The 20,840-nt window shown below is 44.0% G+C and overlaps 1 protein-coding gene across 2 annotated transcripts in view; it reads left to right on the top strand.

Annotated features, from left to right (window-relative positions):
• DEUP1 (deuterosome assembly protein 1) overlaps window positions 1-20,840 on the top strand; it is a 214,781-nt gene that overhangs the window by 119,489 nt on the left and 74,452 nt on the right. For both annotated transcript variants that reach the window (XM_069202449.1, XM_069202448.1), the window contains one exon: window positions 19,444-19,643. In XM_069202449.1, coding sequence (XP_069058550.1) covers window positions 19,444-19,643 — 200 coding nt within the window. The remainder of the gene's footprint in view (window positions 1-19,443; window positions 19,644-20,840) is intronic.

Below are 20,840 nucleotides of genomic sequence, written 5' to 3'. Positions count from 1 at the left end.
GCTTTCGGGCTCTGGCTCCAGCTAATTTGTGTAAACACATGCTACTGCCATTTTCAGGGCAGATTTTTCAGAGGGCTTGTAGGGATTGTGGTTGGGCCCCGGTGATCCCCCAGTCTTGACATTTGAAGAATCTGTTCTGGTTCTCCCCAAGAGGCTGGAGGTAATCAAACCTGTTGTTTACGCATTGATAAATGCGCTTGTCACTGGTAAAACATAAGACCGAAATTGCGGAAATGATTATCTCAAATAAAGTAGACTGCCTTTTTATAACTGAATCATGGGCCAAGGCAGATTCTAATCCGGATTTTATCGAAGCCTCTCCTAGTGGTTATTCCTTTTTCAGACTGGATAGGCCAGCAGGCATGGGAGGAGGGCTGGCTATTATTTGCAGGTCTACTTTGTCCTGCCAGTGGGAACCAGCCAACGCTCCCCATAAGTCTTGTGAGGGTCTGTATTTTAAAATTCGCCAGAATAATTACACTCTGATTGAGGGCCTCTTGATATATAGACCTCCAAGTTCTGCTGCTTCATTTTTGCTAGATTGGCCCTTTCTTATTGAACCATTGATTGCGGCATCTAATTGTATTATTCTGGGGGATTTTAATCTACACTTTGATAATGTTCAGCTTCCCTATGTCAGAGAGCTGGTGAATCTTATGGCCTCGTTTGACTGGATTCTTTCAGTCACCTTGGCTACTCACCAGGCAGGGCATATCCTTGATGGGATTTTTGCTCGCCCAGAGGATTTGGTGACTGTGTCCAACATTCCTTTGGCCTGGACTGATCACCACCTTCTCTTGTTTAAAAGTACGAAGGGGTCCCCTAACCAACAGATAAAATCAGGTAACAAAACATTGAGATTATGGAATAAAATTACAGAGATTCAGCTGTGCCCGGTAGTAAAGGAAGGTTGGGAGGCTGTAGGGAATCCTCATTTGCCTGCTCTGGAAGTTTTTAATTCTGGTTTAGCCCTTGCCATGGATAAATTGGCCCCGGCGCTACTAAAGCCTGAGGGTAGACCTAAGAAAACTAGTTGGCCCTGGTTTGAAAGTAATTTGAAGGTGCTTCAGAGGAAGTACCGTCAACAAGAAAGACGATGGAAGCTTTACCCTAACGAAACAGAGAAGGAGAAATTAAGAATCGTTTTAAAACTATACAAGGTAGCCTGTTTTGAGGCTAAATCTGCTTTTTTTTCTGCTAAGATTAAAAATGCACCTAATGCGCCTAAAGTGCTATTCAAGGTAGTTCGCTCGCTTATCACGCCTCCGGTTCCCCCCACCACCTCTCTGAACTCTCAGGCAACTTGCAATCAAATTGCAGAATTTTTTAAAACTAAAATTCGACAAATACATGTAGATTTCCCCTTGATGGATCCTTGGATAACCCCCCTGGATTCGCCAAATCAGGATATCCCGTTGCTTACATGCTTCCCCCTGTTGCTGCCGGACAGGATTAAAGAAATCCTTATGGGGATCAAATCGGGTTCACCTATGGATCCCTGTCTACCCAGCATTTTGCAGATGATTCCTGATTTGGTGGTTCCGAAATTAGCCACCATTTTTAAGGATGTGCTATCTTCAGGGGTCTACCCTTCTTTTTGAAGCAGGCCACCGTTATTCCCCTCAAAAAGAAGGCCGATCAAACTGCCTTTGATTTAAGCAATCTTCGACCTATTTCCTTGCTACCAACATTGGCTAAGATATTTGAAAAACACATTAATCATGAACTGTCCATGTTTCTTAACCAGGCTGGAGGCTTTGATCAGTCTCAACATGGTTTCAGACGGGCTCATAGCACGGAATCAGCGTTACTAACAACATCTGACTCCATAAACTTCTGGATGAGGGACACGGCGCAGTTCTTGTGCTATTGGATCTTTCTGCGGCATTCAATACCATTTCGCCTGATATCTTGGTCTCTCGCCTTTATAATGCGGGAATAAGACATGCAGCACTTAAAATCCTGGAGTCTTTTTTAAGTGACAGATCTAACATTGTAAGCTGGGAAGGCTTGAAAGCACCGGATTTCCATCTGCCATGTGGGGTACCCCAGGGCTCGGCGTTGAGTCCTACACTTTTTAATGTCTATGTGGCCCCCCTGGCAAGACTTATTCGATCATATGGTTTCACTCCATCCTCCTATGCTGATGACACTCAGCTCATCATTCCTGTGTCTAGGAGCAACTGGGAGGAAGTGGCAGAGCAGTTTAATAGCTGCATGCAGGATATTAATCAGTGGATGAGACAGAATTGGCTTAAGCTTAATACCAACAAGACGGAGATTGTCTTGTATGGCTGCAGTAAAGATCTGTGGAGTCCGCGTTGGTGGCCGGAAGAATGTGGGCAATTACCGGTCCCGTGCGGAGCTACTAGAAAGTTAGGAGTGATCTTTGATGAATCATTAAGCTTCAAACCGCAGGTTAATGCCTTAGTTAAGTCTTGCTATTGGACCTTGAAAATCCTGGGGAAAATCTTACCGTTCTTGAAGCAGGAGGAAAGAGTCACGGTTATGTTAGCACTGATCATGTCCAGAGTGGATTATTGCAACTCTTTGTTATTGGATATTGATGATTGTACTTTGAGGAAACTGCAACTAATTCAGAATAACGCTGCTCGTATGATTTTGGCACTTCCTCGTTTAGCGTGGGCTTCCCTTAGCCTAAAGTGTCTTCACTGGCTACCGGTGGGCAAGAGGATTATTTTTTAATCTCTCTGCTTTACCTTTAAAGCACTATATGGGGATGGTGCTGAACATCTGGTTGACAGACTCAGGTGGTATCGTCCAGGACGCGTCCTAAGATCGGACAAGTCGTTCCTGATCCAGGTCTGTAGAACGCGTAGAGTTAGGTGGGGAGATAAATCGTTCACAGTGGCGGCTGCCAGATATTGGAATGGTTTACCACTTGATATCAGGAAAGAACAGAACTTCTCGATTTTTAGGAAAAGGGTGAAAACCTGTCTGTTTCCACGGTAGAGATATAGGCTTTCTGTCGTCCTCTTATCTTTTATGTCCTCAAGCTCTTCGATGATAAGGCCAGAACGCGCTATATAAATGCCCATATACATACATACATACATACATACATACATACATACATATATTCTAAGTACTATAACTATTGCTATAGAGGGCAGTTACTAAATGGTGCTAAATGTTATTCACTTGTGTCCCATCAACTAAGAAAAAAAGCATCGAAAATGCAGTGGTAATACTTTAGGTAAAATACAAGTACTAGATATTATTATAGTTATTTAATTTCTCTAAAGTAATGCACAGTGTCAGTTTGTCTTATTGGGTTTCAGACTCAGTAATATTTACTTATGTGGCGTGAACTACTACATACATTTCATATAATTAAAATGATCTTTTGCCATCCATATCTATTTCATAAGAGTGCTATTTCAAATCGAAACATAAAAGTAATAATTACAATTAGAAAAATATATATATCTCTAAGGTATTCCTACACACACAGAGGAATGTTTTCCCTTAGCTAGTAAATGTAAAGCTTAGAGGGGTTATATAGTACCAGGTTGCACTGGTTCAAAGTTATAATTTAGTTCTTATCAGTTGATTGGTAACCCTTGAGAAAAAGATACTGAACAGCAAATAAATTTACTTTAGTCAAATACACTATCCAGTATTTACATTCATTATTTTAGGTATTATGTTCTAAGTTGGTGTGAGCCTCCCTGCTGTTAGTGGGCAAAACTCACATTAAGTGTGATGAAATGACCGGCGCCATTTGTGAGGCTATATGTAGCTTGATTTTCCCAACTGTGGGAGACTATGCGGTCAAACCCGGAAGAGGAAGTTGTCTGTTACTCAAAGTTGTATTGCAATGGAAACTGGATACTTTAATTTAAAGACAGCGAGGCAGCAGTTATGCAGCTATGAGGTAAACCGGGCCCTAGTTTTAGTATCTGCTAAATTGGATTACTCCATGATATTGTATTAAAAACATTTCTCAAGTTATAAAACAAATAGCGGCAAACATAGTAAACTAAATTATAATTGTGGTATCATGAGATTGTAAAACTCACGATCAAACGTGAACCTCAATCTTAAGGTCTGTAAAGCAAATGTTGTTCTGAGTGACCTACTAGAAATACAGGTTAAGTTATATCTTAACAGAAATTTATATATAATATATTGATCGATCTTTTGTAAATTTCAAAGGAAGGCACATAAAGATGAACTTCATAGTACTAAATTGAATTAATTTGCATTCAACAAGTCAAAGCAATCATATCATACAATTCACATACAATTTAATGAATGCATTATTTTTTGTTAGATTTATTCAAACTGGTTGCTGTGTAAAATGGATTATTAAACTACAATCCTCTTATTTTATTATGAAGGGTCCACAAGAAAGCCAGTTTTGCCACTCGCGATATTTATGATATGTATATTTATGGAATAATTAATTAAACACTAATTGAGAACATTTGCAGTTACCGGGAGACACCTGAAGGCAATAAGATATTTGATATTCTTATTTTACAAAGTCTTAAAGTGTTTTTTCAATATTTCTTTAAGTTTACATGTGGTTGAGACAACAGGCAAACAAATTACTAATTAAATGCAACCTTTTGTGTTGCAATCAATAAGTTAATCAATCATGTACTTCTGTTTTACTAGAAACCTCAAAAGCTATAGTTGTGTCCATAACATTCTTACATCAAATACAGTTATTACACTAGAAACATCTTTGCAGTAGAGATGGTATCGCGTGTTCCCTCTATTTATCTTGGTATTACTGGTTTTATATTTTATAGTGTCACCTGCTCTGAGTATATGTTTTAGTGTAGGTGCCCTTTTATCGATCATCAAAGGTTGCTCCTCAATCTCTTTTTCAAATTGTTAAGTTTCAAGAAACCTCAATGTTTATTAAGACAATGATAACTGAAATCATTTTCTTTACTGTATGTGGTGATGACCTATATTAAATAATCTAGGGCCAGATGTAGCAAAGGGTTTGCGCCTCGCAAACGGCGAAAAACGCCGTTTGCGAGGCGCAAAAGCCTCTCTGCTATGCAGAAATGCATTTTGCGAGTCGGATCCGACTCGCAAAATGCATTTCCGACTCGCAAATAGGAAGGGGTGTTCCCTTCCTATTTGCGACTCGCAATGCTATGCAATTTCATTTGCGCCCGCGAAAGCGGTCGCAAATTAAATCGCTGTTACCATCCACTTGAAGTGGATGGTTTTTCAGAGCAGGTAGTGGTCCTATGGACCACTGCCTGCTCTGAAAAATACCGAAACAAAAGGTTTCGTTTTTTTTTCTAAGTGCAGCTCGTTTTCCTTTAAGGAAAACGGGCTGCAGATAGAAAAAAAAAACTGCTTTATTAAAAAGCAGTCACGGACATGGTGGTCTGCTGTCTCCAGCAGGCCACCATCCCCGTGAGTGCCCATACTCGCAATGGGGTCGCAAACTGCGACCCACCTCATAAATATTTATGAGGTGGGTCTTTGCGACCCCATTGCGAGTTGCAGAAGGTGTCTGAGACACCTTTCTGCATAGCAAATTACGACTTGCAATTTGCGAGTCGCACAGACTCGCAAATTGCAAGTCGCAATTTGCTTTTTTCCTACATCTGGCCCCTTGTCCATTAAAAATGCTATGTTTGTTCTGTTCTAGTTATTTATTCTGCTATTCTGTCAGATTCTTTTAAAAATGGTCTTGATAACCCCTTTCCCTGAAAGTAACCATTGTAAAAACTATGACCTTCATTGTGACTTTAATGGTCTTATTGCAAGAACGCTAAAGCCACGGGCACCAGAAGACCACCAGTGCTGGCGGTCTTCCGCCCACCATATCACAAGTACTGCTGAATTTCCACCACATTTTGGGTGGAAATCCAGCAGTAGTCGGGCTGGCGGGTGGAGGCGGTGGGGTGGTTACACCACCGGCCCTACCCCGCAAGAAAGGTCTCCACCTGCCGTATTATGTACAATAATATGGCATGGCAGTGTCCTGATGGCGGGGCTCTGCCGTAGGTGGAAGCGCCCATTCCCATTCCTTGCCGGACGACCTCCTCCCTGGACCAGGTAAGTTGATCGTCCGACAGGGGGAGGGGTGGGAGGTATTGTGTTTGTGTGTGTGATTGGGTTTTGTCTGTGTGTGTGTATGTATGTGTGTATGCGTGGCTGTATGCGTGTTTGAATGTAGAAGTGAGTGCGTGTATGAATGTAAGTGTGTATGCATGTGTGTATGCATGTTTGTATGTGATTATGAGTGTTGTGGTAAATGCAAGTATGAGTGGTGGGGTGAATGCGAGTATGAGTGTTGTGGTGAATGCGTGTATGGATGCATGTGAGTAAATGGGTGCATGTCAGTGTTGGTGAATGAGTGTATGCGGGGTGCGTGTGGGTGTCTGTGTGCGTGTGCATGTATGCCGGGAGGGGGTCGCTGTACCTGGAAGGGGGCAGAGGGAGGGCAGCGCTGTACCTGGAGGGGTGGAGGGGATCTGGGGAGGGAGGTGCTGTACCTGGAAGGGGCTTGGGGGGGTACTGTGCTTGCTGGGGGAGGGGATGGGGGAGTCATCTGCCAGGTACAAGGAAGAAATTCCCTGTCACTGGTAGCCTTTCCACCAGGGTTTTCGTGGCAGTGCTACCGCCGCCCGTAGTGTTAAGATGGCCCATAATACCGCCGACGGTCTTCTGTGGACCGCCGGACCGGAAATGATCGTCTCCGGCCCAGCGTGTCTGACCGCCCTGGAGGAATGAGCGGAGATGTGGCATGTTGGCAGAAGCCAACCCGCCACACTCATAATGTGGCGGTCCTCACCGCCATCCTGTTGGTGGTGAAACCGCCACTGTGGCATGGCGGTCAGTAGACCACCAGGTTCATAATGAGGACCTATGTCTTTATTATAGTCTTCCTGTGTACTGCAATATCTTTCAGCCCGTAGTTGTTCTCCTTAAGGTAGTCTTCCCCTCAATTGACATCTTTGCAAATTAAAAACGTTTGTTGGATTGGCTTTAGTTGTCATGAGTTTTCTTTGTTGGGGATACTGTGTATTTGTAATGGCTTTCTCTTTTCTGGATTCACTGTCATATTGATGTAAATCATTATGACCATGCACAACACATTGTCCTATGCATAAAGCTATATGTGGTTATCTTTTACATAGTTTGTCTGCGCCCTGCCTCCGAGGCCTTAAATTACAAAACAGCTCCAGGACCTAAAGCTGTTGCTATTGCTGACAGTGGATGCAGACAGGTGGACAAGATAGGCTGCCTTGAAAGCCTCAGTAATGTAGCTAGTTGATAGGTCATTAGTTAGGGCACTAAGGGTTCCTCTTTCATGCATGTACAGAAATGCACAAAAGAAGCAACTTTAACCTACACTGCCATCTGGATTTAGGCAAGAATAGGTAAGGCTGTGTGCACTAATCATAGAGCTCAGCTGTACAATTGGTCAACATAATGTGAGGATCTTTGCAGTGCTCACTGAGAGCTGGATGGGGAAGCAAAGCCTGCATGTGGTCCCCCATCCCCTAGAGTTTTGCCCAGTTGCCTGACTGACCACTCTGCCCTTCAGACAGGGATGGCAACAGTAGTACTATTTTACGTGGATATTTCACAGGCTCTGACAGTGTAGCAGTGACCCTACCTACCAGCACATGGGCTTCAGTGTGCTCTACTACATAGAATGGCCCTTCAGTTCTTCTATTTTCCCAGTGGTGGCAGAATCCAACAGGCACACATCTCTGTCACACCTGGCCATATCTTAGAAAGGACTAAATAGCATATGTCATGGACACTGACCAGCATTGTCATAGGTTGTTATTACTGCAAGTACCTGCCAGTGTTCACCTGCCTATATGGGTGTTGGAGCAGAGACTGGCCAAACATTCAGATCACTACTCAGAGGGTCTGGATTTGTGATTCACAGTGTGCACCATATATGAGTCTTGCAGTAGATGGTGGTGCTACGGCTTTGATAGAATCTTATGGCTTATGGACAAGCCCCTGTGCGCCACCGGAGTTACGCCTTTTTGACGCTCCTGTGCCCCACAGTGCAGACCCATTTCTACGAGGCCACATAACGCTGCCCTCTGAGGTTTTACATGGCCTTCTAGATATGGTGTTAGGCAACACAGCGCAGGTCGTGGCATTGCGTCACACTCCATCAGGGAGGCGTGCCATGAGTGTTGCTGTAGGTGATCCCACTCAACATAGCGTAAATTGGAGACAGCACCAAAAACGTATGCCTCCCCAGAGCAGCTCACTTTTACCTCTTTCCACATGTGTTGTATTCTGCAGCACACCTAGAAGGAGGAAAATGCCTCTCATGATTGCTTTTGTGCAAGAAGGTGCCCCTTCCTGCAAAATCAATCATACCAACAACACATACATCCTTTCACCATGGTGCAAGTGTGCCTGCGTTGGTGCTCTGCTGCAAATTGTGCACCAGTGCTGGATGAGAGGACCGGAGTGCACCGTACTTTGTAGCTACGGTGCATTCCTGCCTTTTGAATTGGCATAGGGTAATGCAGCAAAATGACTTAATGCGCTGCCCTACTTCAATTCTTTGTAGATAAGGCCCGAGTGTAATAATGCTGGCCCTAATACATTCCTGGTATACTGTGGCCATCCTTGGAATGATAGTGCAAGCCCCTAGCATAATACTGTCCCTGATACTTTCATGGAAAAAGACAAAATAAAGTGGGCATCTCTGCCTTGCGATGGCAATATTGGGAATATAAAACAGAATGTGTGCACTTTTTACAGTGGTATATTTGAGTAAAATAACAAGCTGCTATTTGGAGCCTTAATTTCATATATTTTATTATAAGCAATCAGACGTGTCTGATTTCCAATTAACAATTAATTGCCAACATATCTTCTGCTAACAATGCTTAAACAGACTTTAAAACAATTTAATAATGTATCAACATATGAGGCTGTACTTAATAAAATCATTTGATCATGAAGAGTACTGTTTGATGTATCTCTCTTGTGTTTTACACACAAGATGAAGGTGCTAAGGCTTTCTTGTCGAGGGAAGTTGCATGCTAAAACTAGCCTGCCATGAGTTATCAATCTCCTTTCTTTAACATGAAGACTTTCTAATTCCAAAGAAAATTTTATATGGTAGACAGTCCCTAACTCGGTAGTTGGTGCATCATTTCTCGATGGCTGACTGTTAGGTATCAGACTTGTTTGAAGGGCAGAAGCAGAGCTTCTTAATTCTAGACATAGTTGTCATGCAGCCCTACTACTTCTTGAACTGTATGCAGCCAACAGCACTATTTACAATGCCATTCTAATTGAATGAATTGGATTGGAAAGTCCAAATCTGCCCTAAAGTGTGTTCTTATTCTAACATTTCTCCATAACCCAAGTCACTAGTTAAGCATTGGGTCAGTTATCCCATGCCATCTTTCACCTTCTTAAGGCTTTATCATTGTGCTTAGGAGAGGTTCCTTGGCATTCCTGTTGAGGGTCTATCTCTGTTCATTATAAATCCTGGTTATTTACAGGGCCTGCAAGACTATATCATCAACAGTTAAGGCCCTGGCACCTCTAACTGCATTCCCTTCTTACCTACAAACATTATGTGTTTCCCAAACCCGTGTCTAAAGATCTAACACTATTATCTTTGACATAAAGGATCTATAATCTTCAATTCATGCCCCACCACATGCCATTTGAAAATGATAATCTGGATAGGTTATGGACCATGCTTCAGAGGAAGGGTTAAAGAGTTTTACTGTTTTATGTAATTTGTCCCTGGTAACCTTGGTCTTTCGGGGCTGATAGATAATACAAAGGTGATATTTTCTCTAGCAGCCTTTTACAACTTTCAGTGATCTCAACCCAGAGGTCTTTTAGGTCGTTGCTAGATGCTGTTACCTAGGCTATTTCAAAGCCATAAAGAGGACACATCCTTTTTGTGAGATTATTTACATTTTCAAATTCATCACTTTCTTTATTTATTCAATTTACATTGATGTGAGAGTGAATCGATGCCATCTATAGTTTCTATGGTTTTACAGAGAAATAATTCTGATCTAGTGCTCCTCAAGTTTCAACAATAGATACATATAATCACAGATGACAAAAATCAAGCACAAATTTCTCTTACACTTCATTTATTGAATGAAAATATGGGTACTATTTAGTAGCATAAGTAGAAAAACTGCACCCCTTGATTAAGTAACATGTGGGACCATCTTTTGTAACAATAACTTAAAGTTAACTTTTGCAGTAAAGTGTGTCACATTACATGGGAGGCATTCCGGTCAATCTAATTGAGCATAGACAAACCCTATTCTTAATACCCCTAATACACCATCCCATAAAGAGCAATATTGTAGTGCTGTCGCTAGGTAATAGTATATGTTTAGGAAACATATTCTCCATAATTTCTAACTGGTTGGTTAGCTCAGTTGGGCCACATAGTGCTGGTGACCTGTATTGGGGGATAAATATATCACATATTAGTATAATCACACTACCGCAAAATCTTTTTAAGAATCATAGCAATCATTTTTAACATGTGAAATTTTGATCTACATTCAGGTCATGTCAATTTTTTATTAATGTGCTTCCCCGGGGCGCTGCTTAGTAGAACGTTATGGCAGATGCTCCCTAACATCGATCCGCGCTTTTCACCCCATTAACGCTGAGTTATCCTGGTTGAGGCCCACCATTGAAGGCTGACACAAAGGGACGTCCTTCTGTACCCTTGCCGCCACAAGCTCACAACATTTTCTTCCCTAGTGAACAGTTGAAAAAGGACTCAAACGCTTCCCCGGCCTGCTGACCACCCTGCACACATCATGCAGGCTCACTATCCTCTGCATTGGCCATGCCTCAATGCCTCATCAGCCGCCGGACTCATGCACCTGAGGTGGGCTGAGACTGGGGGAGGAGCAATCGAGGAGTCCGGTCCTGAATTGTCATGACTCTGACCCGCTGTCAAGGGCTCTAAGCATAGGTGGAGGGCCATGACCGGCTCAACTTTACTACAGTGGCCTACCTGCAAGCACATGGTGATCCCCATTCTGCTGGTCCCCTGGTCCACTGGTCCCCTGGTCCCCTGGGCCTGCGGCAGCACCAGCAGCAAAGTAGACAGGAGAGGCGCCACCTGTGGTCCAGCGGTGAGCCACACATGCGGGGAGCATTGGCACTACTGGGGGAGCCGCAAGGGACTATGAGGCTGCACAGGCCCATCCGTTCCTACAAGACCCGCGCCTAATCCTGACCGCCACAGAGCCCACTCTCTGGGGACCAAGCGACTCAATCACTGCAGGCCCGGGGGGGCTTACCCACCTGACCTTTCTTCCTTGCCTGCTGGACCTCGACAGGCAGGGATGCCGCCAGATCTATTGAGGACCAAGACTGCACTCAGACTGGCCCGGTAAGCCCATTGAACCAGCCGTCCCCAAAGAGTTTGCACTGCGCCACATAGGACCCCTCCCTTTCCTGACCTTATACCTTTCAACACCCATCTGGGGGAAAGGGCCTTCCTAACAATCTAACACCTTGGCAGTGCCTAAAGAGCAGACACTTACCTGGTCGGATAGGAAGGGCCAGGGTCTGTCAACAAAGCTATTAAAATCCTGATTTACTCTACTATTGTTGCTGCAATCCCACCTCTCACCCATAGCCAAACTCTCCTCGGAGGCCCTACAGCCCCCACCCCTGCATCACCCTGGAGTTCACCAGCAGTCTGCTGCCCGCTGATAAACTCTGGGGGGCAAACTGGGACTAGATGGGAGAGGCCCTTGTGGGCCCTTGGCAGTGCATGAAAACCACTAACGCCTGAGGTGATGGGCTAGCACAGGGAGTTTGCCCAGATTGACCCCCACCCCCTCCCTGGAATCTGTACTGCACTGAGACAGTGAAATAGGAAGGGCTGCAGGAACCTCAGTGTTCACATTGGAACACAACATTTTGGATGGCCATTTGCCTGTGAAACTCCGGTAACTGCCCTGGCCACACCACCAATGAACCCATTCTGATCTGGATCAATAGGATCCAGTAGGATCTAGGCATATATGGTCAATAAAATGTAACCCAAGATCCCTTAATCTGTCCCCAATATTGCCACAAAGCAGGCCGCACCACCTGAGACGTTGCCTCCTATCCCACTGTGTATACCGACATGTTCTACTACGGGTTGTTTCCTTTTATGTTCATGGTTCTAGGGACTTACTGGACACCTTACTGTCTGGAATGGGTGTTTTCGGTGGGGGGTGAGTTATGTTGTTCAATTTTATGCTCTTGTTTTCTATTTCTACTCTGCCCTTTTTTGAGCATGATCACCATAGTGCACTGCACCTACATGCACATGAAGCCATACTACATTACAAGATATCCTACTACCTCTCATGTCCTCTAAGGCCATAGAGTTACAATGCCTTACATGGAACATTTGTGGCTTATATAATCCCTGGAAAGGGTTCTGGTGTATCTCACAAGACACCAGATAACATTAGCCTTCCTACAGAATACTCACTTATCACCTAGTGACAACTGTCAATTTACTTACAATTCAGGACAGAATTGTTTCTTCTCCTTCTACAGCTTTTATTCCAGAAGGATTTGTATACTGATCCACAAAACACTTCCCTTCACTTATACCAGGCATATTGCTGATGAGAATGGCAGATTTCTCCTTGTCTTTGGCTCTTTGGCAGACAGGGCAGTCATGCTGGTGAATGTATACACCCACAATGCCGATACCCCTGAGATCTATCATAGTCTCACTGCCCTGATAACTCGCATGCCAGCTGACATTATCCTCTTTGGCAGGGATCTGAATATCACACATCAACCTCCACTAGATTCCACCACAACACTCATATGCACTAACCCAGACTCACTCCGTGCATTGAAGGAATTAATAGACATACGCTGCCTCTCAGACATGTGGTGCTCCCGGCACCCACATACTAAGGGCTACACCTTTTACTCTACCCGCACGACTCATGGTCACTCCTGGACTGTTGGTTTGTTTAGCAAAATATGTTACTCTGGGCACAAGATGTTCGATGCCCTTGGGCCGGAACGCGCTTTATAAATACTTAATACATACATACATACATACATGCCTCATACGCTCTCTGATCACGCCCCATTTAACCTAACCCTTGTGATACCACATTCCCACTCCATCCCAAGACAGTGGCGATTGCCAGAGCTAGCACTCCATGATGCTGCATTCTGATCAGACCTCCTCAAGGCCATTATTGAGTATTTCTCTTTAAATTCTGGCTCAGTCTCTAAGCCAGCTATAGTGTGGGGTGTCTTTAAATCCTATGTTAGAGGGTCTGCATTTCCACACATTCAGGCGTTTTGAAAAGTATATGTGACAATTTGGCTCAGATGGAGAGGAAGCTGCGCGCTATTGACTCCGCTACCTCCACAGGATCCCAAGAAACATCACTACTCAGGGGAATGCTTTTTTACAGGAACTCCGAGACTTGGCAGATTTTTAACTGCAGTTCATTGGTAAATAAACCCATGCTCACTGCTATGGTGACTGTCTGGGCCATACTCTGGTCCAAATTCTGTGACCGAACTATGAAGCCACCTATTTAATGAATTTGCAAACAGATGATGGCACTGCACTCACTGGTGATAACAACAGTGCCTACATCCTTCTAGATTATTATCAAACTTTATACACCACACACCATAATGCCACTACTGGGGAGATTACATCTTATCTCTCTGAGATTGCCATGGTCTTGCTCAGCAGTGGCCAGCAGCAATTCCTAGCAGTCCCCATCACGTGAGAAGAAATCTCACAGGCCATTGATGCCCTGGACGGCTCTAGGGCCCCAAGCCTGGAGGGCTTCATGGGAAACTCCTTCAAGGCTTTTAAATCAACCCTGTTCCCCAACCTTTCTGAAGTTTATGCAGAAGCAGCTGAGGATGGCATCCCCCCCCCCATGTGAGAGCCAGTCATGACTCTCCTCCATAAGCCTGGCAAATCTCTGCATTTTTACACCTCATACAGACCTCTGTCACTCCTTATCTATGATTATAAGATTCTTACGAAGGTTATAGCCACGGCTATCAATGTTTGCACAATATTCCCAATAATGAACCAGATTAACCCCACCCATCTTGTGGCCATTGCCCTCCTTGACAAAGAAAAGACATTCAACTGCAAAATGCCCATTCTTGCGAGCCACGCTTGATAAACCTGGCATACCTTGGGATTTGTGAGATCTGATTCTACTACTTTACACTGATACAGTAACCCACCTGCGAGTCAATGGTCACCTTACCGACATGTTTCCCATATCCTGAGGCACTTGCCAGGGATGCCCCCTCTCTCCCCTCCTCTTCATCATCACTCTTGACCCACTGATTCGGTATCTTCAGGAGCACCATCTGAACAGGGGACTGCGCTTCCAGGGAGGCCCCATCCTGGCCACGGTGTATGCCAATGAAATACTGCTCTTTATCAGAGACGTCATGCATCTCTCTCCAATTATTCGGGAGGTAATTTGGTTTAGTGCCTTCTCGATTTAAAGATAAAGTGGCACAAATACAAACTATTCCAACTTACTGAGGCCACTGTTCCTTCCTCCCTTGAAAACCTCCCAAAAGGGTGTGATGACTCCCCTAATTGTTGTAAGTTATTCTCCACTGGCAAATGGACGAGATGGTCCATCAAAATTAAGGACCTTCCATTGGCTTCCCCGCTTTCCCTACGTCTTCCTCAACATCTCAATTCCAAAGAATATTTCCTTCTTCTCCACACTGCGTACCCTCCTAACGTTTCTTATATGGGTGGGCCACCATCCTGGAATTAAATGAGAGACGCTCACTCTCCCTTTTTCCAAGGGAGGTTTTGGTGTGCCAGATTTCTACCTCTACTAATTGGTGGCACAGTGCCATTTTTCAAATTACTGGTACCACGCAGATGCCAAAGTTCCATACCTGAAACCAAAGAGACACCAGGTGGATCGCCTTCCCTTGCCATCCCTACGGGATTACCTTGAGAACCCTGAGATATCTACTCCCTCTCCATGACTTATTGCTCATGGACCACGCTTACAGTGATAACTACGTTATAGCATCCTTTACTCACCCGATATACCTCTTGGGGATAACCCATGGCTCCCTTTGACGTGGGAAACACTGGTATAATGCATACATTCCACGCATGAGATCTGCACACGTGATCTCTTCATCAATGGTAAACTAGACATCAGCTCAATTTTTGGGGTGGCCTCCACAATGGACAACTTTATCCATCTTCGATTGCACAATACTCTCCAGGAGAGATTGCCTGCCTTTCCTGAAAACCCCCTCTATTTCCCCCCTTGCTATGATTATCTCGACAATGGACAGTGCCAGACTTGTCTCCCACTGATACCATACCAGTCTCGAGCTGAGTCATTGTGCCCAGCTGTGGTCAGAATGGTGTCGGAATGAGATCTGAACTCACCTAACTCAGATAAGGCGAGGATTTTGCTGAATGCAGACTAAATTGATCTGAATAAATAGTCAACACAAACTCCTGCACAATAAGTTTTTGCACTGTGCATACAACACCCTCAAACCCTTGCCAAATTTGATCCGTCACGCTCTCACAAATTCCCCAAATGTGCAGTCAACTATGCTGATTTTGCGCATTTGACTTACAATTGTACCATCATTCAGCACTATTACCAAGCTATATTCACAGTACTTTCTGCCATTTTGGAGCATTAAGTGGACCCAGATGCTCTCTTGGCACTCCTGGGGTATGTCAATCCTCTCGCTCAGCAACACAGAAGGTTTGTGACTATAGCACTCTTATTAGCTAAATGGCGGATTGCCGTATTATGGGGTAATAGTAGGCGTCCAAACACTGACGACTGGCTATGGGACCTCATATATTGTGACACCACGAGTGAACTATATGCCTCATTTCTACTTCTTACATCCCAGCCAAAGGATGTTTGGGCCCCACTTCGTTCTTAACCGTTAGCTCAAGACACAACCACTCCACTCAAGGATGTGCCTGATACATAATTCTGGCCCCTGCTGGGCGCAATGTCTTGTATTTACTCAGACGTATGCATGTTGTGTGTACAAAATGTGATTATCTATGTCACAACGGTTTTGTGTATTGCAGATGAGGATATTTTTGTTGTTCTTTGAAAGTCAATAAAACCTTTATTGAATAGATTCATCCCAGGCCGCAGCACTTCTCACAATCTCTGTCCCCTCTTCCATGTTAAGGACCAGGTTGACTGGTGCAGGATCTTGAGAAGGCTTTTGATTCCCTATACTGGTCCTGTCTCTCTAGTGTTCTCAAGCATATGGTCATTAGCCCCCATCTTCTGGCCTATGCACCTGCTGTATAAAGGGTCATTCTCACAGGTGTGGATGGGGCATCTAATTTCGGAAATGTTATCGATAGAGCAAGTACTAGGTGGGAGTGCCCTCTGTTGCCACCGCTTTTTCATAATGGCCATGGAGCCCTTGGTGATTGATCTCTATGTGCATGTTGCACACTGGGGTATCCCCTTTGAGGATAGACACATGCTGGCTCACTCCTTACAGATGACCTACTCCTGTTTGTCTGCAACATCCAGATGAATGCCCCCCTCCCCTATCCACAACATGTCACATACATTCGCCGAGGTGTCCGGCCTCTGGGTCAACTTGGCAAATCCACTATTTACCCACTCATGACACTCTAGCCCACCACAAATTCATTAAGGGAGGGGCACCCTTTGTCTGGCGAGCCTCAGCCATGCGGTACATGTGCATTCGCCTATACCAATCTCCAGATGATCTCTTCGAAGGAAACGTGCACCCTGTGGTCAACTCATTTAAGTCCCAGGTAGCATTTTTGGGAAAGCTGCCCTTTGACCATGATGGGAAGGATCACTCTGTCAGTCAGTCAGTCAAAAGGCCTTTATTGGTTATATAGCCATAAAAGGGTAGCACAAAAAACAACACATTTAAAATACATATAAATATTAATAAAACCATCAGATAAGATATATAACCCAACCAAATCATATTTTGTTCAATCAGCAAAATTAATTTAATTACATTTAGATTATAAACAAATATGGCTGTTCAAATTTTTTGTAGTGTCTTGTCTTTATTATAGTTGGTTCCCTGCTAATGCGCAGTCAACAATCAGTTTATCTATGAATTAATTGCCACATCAAAATTTGGTCCTTATACTGATTATCCTCTTTTTTCTCCAATATTGGTTATAGTATATGCACTTCCTATATTGATCATGGTACTGTCAATGCAATTTTATTTTCCCTGCAACTATTGTTTCATTGCTGCATTCGCTGTATATGAAGACCCTTCCAAACTGCAGTGTTTGCCTGTGTCCATAAAATGATATCTTCCTCTGCCTACTATAGTAAAGATGAAACTCCCGCTGTGGAATTTTTAGTGACTTAATTAACATGAAAGCCTAGAATATAGATGTATGAGTGAGGTGGCATGACATCAACATCGCTTTCTTTCAGGAGGAGCACTTGTTCAGCTCTCCTCATGCTTCACTTTCAAGGAGCTGGGACTCTACAAGGTGCTATGCATCCATCTCTTCTGTGTCACGTGTGGTCAGAATGCTGGTTTATGAATTGCTCAACTGTAAAGTGGATAGGCTGGTCGTAGACCGTAATTTCTTATGATGTCATCTGGTGACTTTGGTTGACTTCTGTATTCCCTCCAAATTTTAAAGCAGTGTTATGTGCATCTGCAGGTTTCATTTACATGCACACATTATATGGGGTTGCGGCGAGTGATTTCAATCCTACTCTGGATAATGCTTTGGATGATTTTGGTACACCCACGACTAGTGACCTACTCTGATTGATCAGTGCTTCTTGGTGTGTACTTTCATGATTTGGTTGACACCTAGAGGCCAGGGAGAAATAAGGGCCTGTGGATATATGATGAATTCAACTTTTAAAGGCTTAGCGTAGGGTATTGTTAGATTATGGTTTCTAAAGGGTTCACCTGTTATTGTGTACTTGTGGCACACTGCCCCCGCGTTCTGTGATCACTTGCAAAGTATTTTAAACATAGCACTCAATGCTATCACTTTACACAGATGTCATGACGTACTGAAATCCTTTCTGTAATTCATGCGCCTTCCATGGCTGGGACCCACACGGAAATCTGAACTTTCTTTGAGATGAACAACAGGACAGTTGAATGTGACCCATGCATGGAGGGCAATATTCAAAATTAAGGTAAAGGACATGCACATGTCTAAAGAACATGGAGAAGGCCTCTCAGAGGCTTGAGGTCTCCACCAAAGATAAAGCCTACCAGCTCTACATCTCAATTGAATATAGCATCAAAACAGCTGATTCTCATGTGCAACTTGTTGCCCGGAGGTTCTTGAATTCACCAAGGACGTTTTTCACATGTCCACCTGTAGACAAGCAGGTCCTAATACTCAGTTGCACAGTTTACATGACCCGTGTTGCAAAAATGATGCATGCTCTCATACAATTATGCTACATAACTGGTTTTAAAGATACAATGAAACATCCTCACATCTTGCATGCAGAAGTGGACCTTTACATGTGTCTGTGCCATTACATTGCACATCAGTGGTGGCTGCCACTCAACTGGGTGGTGGGATGGGAGGGGGACGGGGCAGGGGGAACAGGGTGCGTTCATCTCCCCTCCATTCTCATCCTAATCCTGCTCACCAGGCTCACAGCCAATCATGATGCTGCTGTCACCAGCAACAGCAGTGTCGTGATTGGTCTGAGCGGCCAGATTCGCTGCTCAGACTAGGAATGGGTGCCTGGGCATCTTCTTCACTCAGCTGTGCCATACAGCCGGGTAGAGAACATGCAAAGTGTGCATGGCCTTTTTCCTGGCCCAACACGGCGGGCTAAACAGACATGCGCACTTTGTGTGCACATAGCCCTCCTCCAGCTCCCTCCCTGCAGACCAGCCCTGCCCCACCCCTTCTCCCCCAGGAAAAATAATAAGATAATAATGTAACATTATGTTACGTTATTATCATTTTATTTTTCCTTTCCACAAAATCCAGTGGGGCAACGCTCCTCCGCCTTAGCGGATGAGCTGCCCTTGTTGCACATTGAACAAGCAGTCATGGTGAGCAAGTGTTCAAACTTCATCCTGTCACCTTAAAAAGTTGTCAGAAAGAATTTCATTATTTGTGTGAAATCAACCAGTAATTGCTTTTGAAGCATGCTTGGTGACTTTCCCTTCTCCAACAAAGAATCGGGGGGGGGCTGCTTGCGTCTGCTGACAGTCAGTTGTATAAAGATATTATAAATTGTTTAATATCTTTGTAACGTGTCTGATTTGAACTCACTACCCTGGAAGCGATGTGCCAGAGAAATTTTACATGTCTATTTAATCCATCCCTTGTTTTGAATCTTTTGTTCCCTCGATACAGTGTTCATTTACACAGTTTGACAGTTTTAATTGCTGTTTGTCCTTCCCTTTGCTTCGTAGGGGTTGAAACCCTTTCAGGAGCCGCGAGAAAGCTATGCAGTGTCCATGAGTACCCTGCAGGATAAGAATGAGACGCTACAGGGTGACCTTGAGAGCCTGCGGTGTAAGCTGGAGAGGTCCTTGGACGCTGCGCAGAAGCATTCGGGAACTCAGTGGGATGCCCACCAGGAAACAATACAAAGGCACACGAATGAGGACAGGTAATGTCTTTTTCTGAATAAGTAGCCTCCCTTTCCTAGAAACCTAGCCCTCTTCATCAAAAGAGTGTCATTGAGACAGGCAAATTTTACTTGTGTTGCAACACTTGCAATAGCAAGCACTGTGTAAATAACTCAAAGTAACAGATAAACACCCTTGTGATTTTAATTCTGTGAATATTTTCCGTATGTTCTGGGTTTGTACACCAAGGCCTCTTTCTATAAATATACAAATTAAACGTAAAAGTGCAAATAGCTTGATTCACGTTCACAACACATGAGTTTATCCATACATAATAGTTCCTGGCAATGGTGTAATATTAGGCATGGTATTGGGGGTTCGAGGGCAGGGGCACCCCGGAAAGCGTGGCAGCACCCACCAACTCATTACTATGCGGGTATTCACAAACGTATGTTCACACTCTTGAATAATTCAGAGACATCCTGATGTCAGGTACAATCGTTAATACTTTTCTAAGGTGAGACTGAACATTGGACACCCGCACAATTCATGGGGCTTTAGATGAAAGCGTTTCTCTGCAGGGAAACATATTTCCTTGTGGAGGACTGCAACAATGTTACTGTTATCAAAAACAGGGCATTTATGTAGCATCGGTATACATTCCAAGTGGACTCCCACAATAAGCAATGTTGGGAAGTGTTACATGAAAATAAATGAGAAATCTGCCGCTGTGCCTGCAAAAGAGGGAAAGAGGTGGCTCTTCCTTTCCTGAAACGTAAAATACACCCCAAGTCATGCCCTGCAGCGCCAACATTATGGAACACGCAATACAGCCAAGACATTGAGCACTGACAGCTGATGTGGAAAAGGTCAACCCTTGATGTACCAAACGTCAACCAACCTCATTTAATTAAGGCATATAGCGTATATAGCGACAGTATGAACAAGCACTTGCAATGCAACGGGTCTCACATTTCGCCGAGTTAGAGCTATTAGCGTTGTAAACTCCTAACCAGACTTTCCTTGTCGCATTAAATGGAGAAAAAAAAACTAGTGTGATCGCGCTGCGAAATAAAGAGAAAAAGTAGTCCAGAAACCATACAGAACACATGGAGCTTCGTATGTTTCCAGTAGTTGGTCGGTGCGCTCGAGGAGGGCTAAACACCGGAAAGTGCATGACGTATGCATGCCTTTCACAAATGAAAGCGAGCAGATTTTAAAAGGCAAGCCCACGAACC

This window comes from Pleurodeles waltl, chromosome 8 (genome assembly GCF_031143425.1).
Source record: "Pleurodeles waltl isolate 20211129_DDA chromosome 8, aPleWal1.hap1.20221129, whole genome shotgun sequence".
Taxonomy (NCBI): Eukaryota; Metazoa; Chordata; class Amphibia; order Caudata; family Salamandridae; genus Pleurodeles; species Pleurodeles waltl.
Note: the sequence above shows the minus strand (reverse complement) of the source record. Positions and strands in the feature narration are given on the sequence as shown.